This window comes from Octodon degus, unplaced genomic scaffold (genome assembly GCF_000260255.1).
Source record: "Octodon degus isolate 3935 unplaced genomic scaffold, OctDeg1.0 scaffold00341, whole genome shotgun sequence".
NCBI classification, from domain to species: Eukaryota; Metazoa; Chordata; class Mammalia; order Rodentia; family Octodontidae; genus Octodon; species Octodon degus.
In genome coordinates this window covers 1,178,271-1,180,955 of record NW_004524917.1, presented here as the reverse complement: position 1 = coordinate 1,180,955, position 2,685 = coordinate 1,178,271, and the positions used below count along the sequence as shown (strand labels likewise).

At 37.7% G+C, this 2,685-nt stretch overlaps 1 protein-coding gene across 1 annotated transcript in view; it reads right to left on the bottom strand.

Moving 5' to 3' along the window:
- Amtn (amelotin) overlaps window positions 1–2,685 on the bottom strand; it is a 15,337-nt gene that overhangs the window by 6,314 nt on the left and 6,338 nt on the right. Inside the window, exon 6 of the mRNA XM_004647925.2 lies at window positions 14–49. Within this exon, the coding sequence (XP_004647982.2) occupies window positions 14–49 (36 nt within the window). The remainder of the gene's footprint in view (window positions 1–13; window positions 50–2,685) is intronic.

Sequence of the window (2,685 nt, the reverse complement as noted above, 5' to 3'; positions counted from 1 at the left end):
TAAAATATCTTACCTGTGCTCCAAGTTGTGCTACAAAAATTGGTAACATCTGAAGATAAAAGAGATAAATTGACTAAAAATGTATTCAAAGGCAAGTTCTGGCAGATAGTACAAATATTGAGATTTTGATTTAAAAAAAGATATATTTGCTTAGCCAATACTTATTACTAATGTATTGTCTATAATCATAAACAAGGTCTCATAGGGCTGACTGGCTCTCATCTCCACTGTAGGGAGGTTAGTCCTGGAGATATTTGAGGCCACGCCCCTGCTGGCACATTAGAGACAGAAGCTAGCACACTTGGGTTTGTGTCTTCCAAAGCCCTCGTGATGAGGTGGGGCTCCCAGCTCACACTGCTATGGAGAGATGGTGAACCTTCAAGAAATGGATCATCCTGGGTGGGTCTCCTAGTCACTGGCAGAGAGGGGGCATGGAAGGGGGCATTGGGGCTTCTGTCCCTACCTCCCCTCCTCTTTTTTCATCCTGGCCAGGAGGTGAGAAGCTTTTTGGATGGCCATGTGCTTCCCACCATGATGTGCTACTTTACCTCAAATGTAATGGAGAACACTGACTACAGATTGAAACTCAATGACCATCATCTGAAATAAGCCTTTTCTCTTATTAAATTCATATTCCCAAGCATTTGTCATAGTAATGGAAAGCTGCCTCATATACATAAACAAAAAGCAATTTTAGTGTCTAGCAGATTTCACATAGAAAATTATTTAAAGAAACAGTGATGAGGAAATGCATGTTTCTTTTGTGTGTTGTTTAAGAAGGCATGTTAAAACATGTAACTGATATTTAAAAATACAGAGGTTTGTTGAAACATACATGTTTATTCTCATAATAGTTGCCTGATGTTTTGTTTTTAAATTAGAGCACAGAGCATAATGGGACCTCATAGGAGTTCTGAGAATTGGCAGAACTCTTAGAATTAAAACTTTGAAAAGAAAAAAAAAAAAGAACTCTTAGAATTAGGTGAGAAATTAGTCAGCAGTTTCTGGTAACTAAATGTTGTAAATTTGTAACTGGAAAAGGTTTGGGTGAGGTGTGGAGTGCTCTGGAACTCTCTACTATCCCACAACTACATGAAGAACTGAGATTTGACCCAGGACTGAATGGATCTAGAGTTCACTCTGTACCAGTTGGTTTTCCTTTGATAATTGGGCACTATCAACAAGTACCTAGATTTATGGAGAAGGAGTTAGCCTTTCTGTATGAGGAGAAGTAGCGGGAAGGGGCAAGATTGGAATTGCACAGGCAAGGGCTGGATATCGATATTCTTAGTAGTGCCATAGTCCAGGGATGGTGAAGAATACTTATTATGGCTGGAGACTGATTTACATTCCTCCACATTGGATGCCTCACTCTACTGAAACATTTGTGACTTCTACAATGACTACTCGTGCCTTTGATTCTAGTAGGCAAGTACTTGTTAGGGAATAATAAACTGTACTAAGTCTGTCTTTAAGTTTAGAGCAGGGCAACAACTGGGACTGAAGCTGGAAGTTGAGTGTGGATCACACCAAGAGCATCTGTGAAAGACAGTCTAATTTTATTCACATCTTCTTAGATCTTTTTCTGGGGCAGATTTTATTACTAAGATTTACATTATAAGATATTTTGTGTGTCCTTCATTTCAGACATCATTTGTAAGGATCAGCCCAAAGAAAATACTCCTTGACAAGGTTAAAGTCTTAGTTATAAATGTGTTTACTGTGGCGTTCTTTATAGAAGCAGAAAGCTTGGAAAACAATCTCCACATTGCTACAAAAAAATTTAGTGTAAGATTGCATTCTAATCCCTCAATAAATAATGCTATAAATGAATATGCCAAGGTATGACAGCTATTAAAAGTGCATTTGATGGAAAAAATCAGGTTACAGAATAACCAGTCTAATAAGAACCAATTTCTTTTGAAAATGTACCGTATTCATTACAAATGGCCCGGAAGGGCATATCCTCGAGTGTCTAATGTTAACAGAGCTTGCTTCTGGGAGGATTTTATTTTATTTTTTGCTTATATGTATTTTAAAAATTCTTTCTAGTTAACATACTAACAAAATAAGCAATAAATAAATATACAAAACATTAAATAATTGTGTGGAAATAATGGGTCTGACATGCGGAACTTGGGATTGATCTCAGGACCTTGCACTTGCCAGGCAAGTGCTTATTCTACTGCACTATTTCCCCAGCCCTGGCCTGATATGTTGAGGAGAATGAATTATCCAAAAACAATTTGGTTTGACCATAACAGCATACGTGTATTTTCTCCAAAGGTTGTTAAGTTGTTTAGAGAAGATTAAAGAAGCTAAGTCTTTGGAGTGCTCCATTGTCGAAATGCAAACACTTCCCCAAAGCAGTATCTTAAACATGTTATTTTTATCTAAGTGTGAAAGTATTTTCTAAGGCTTTTTTTCTGAAAGTAAACAGTGGTGGGAAGTGAGAATATAACAAGTGAAAGTCCTTTAGTAATTTTTTTTTTTTTTTTTTTTTTTTTTTTTGCGGAACCGGGGGTTGAACTTAGGCCCTTGCACTTGCCAGGCAAGTGCTTATTCTACTGAGCAATCTCCCTGGCCCCAAACAGCTGGCAATTTGATTTTTTTTTTTTTCGGAACCAGGGATTGAACTCAGACCCTTGCGCTTGCCAGGGAAGCACTTATTCCACTGAGCCATCT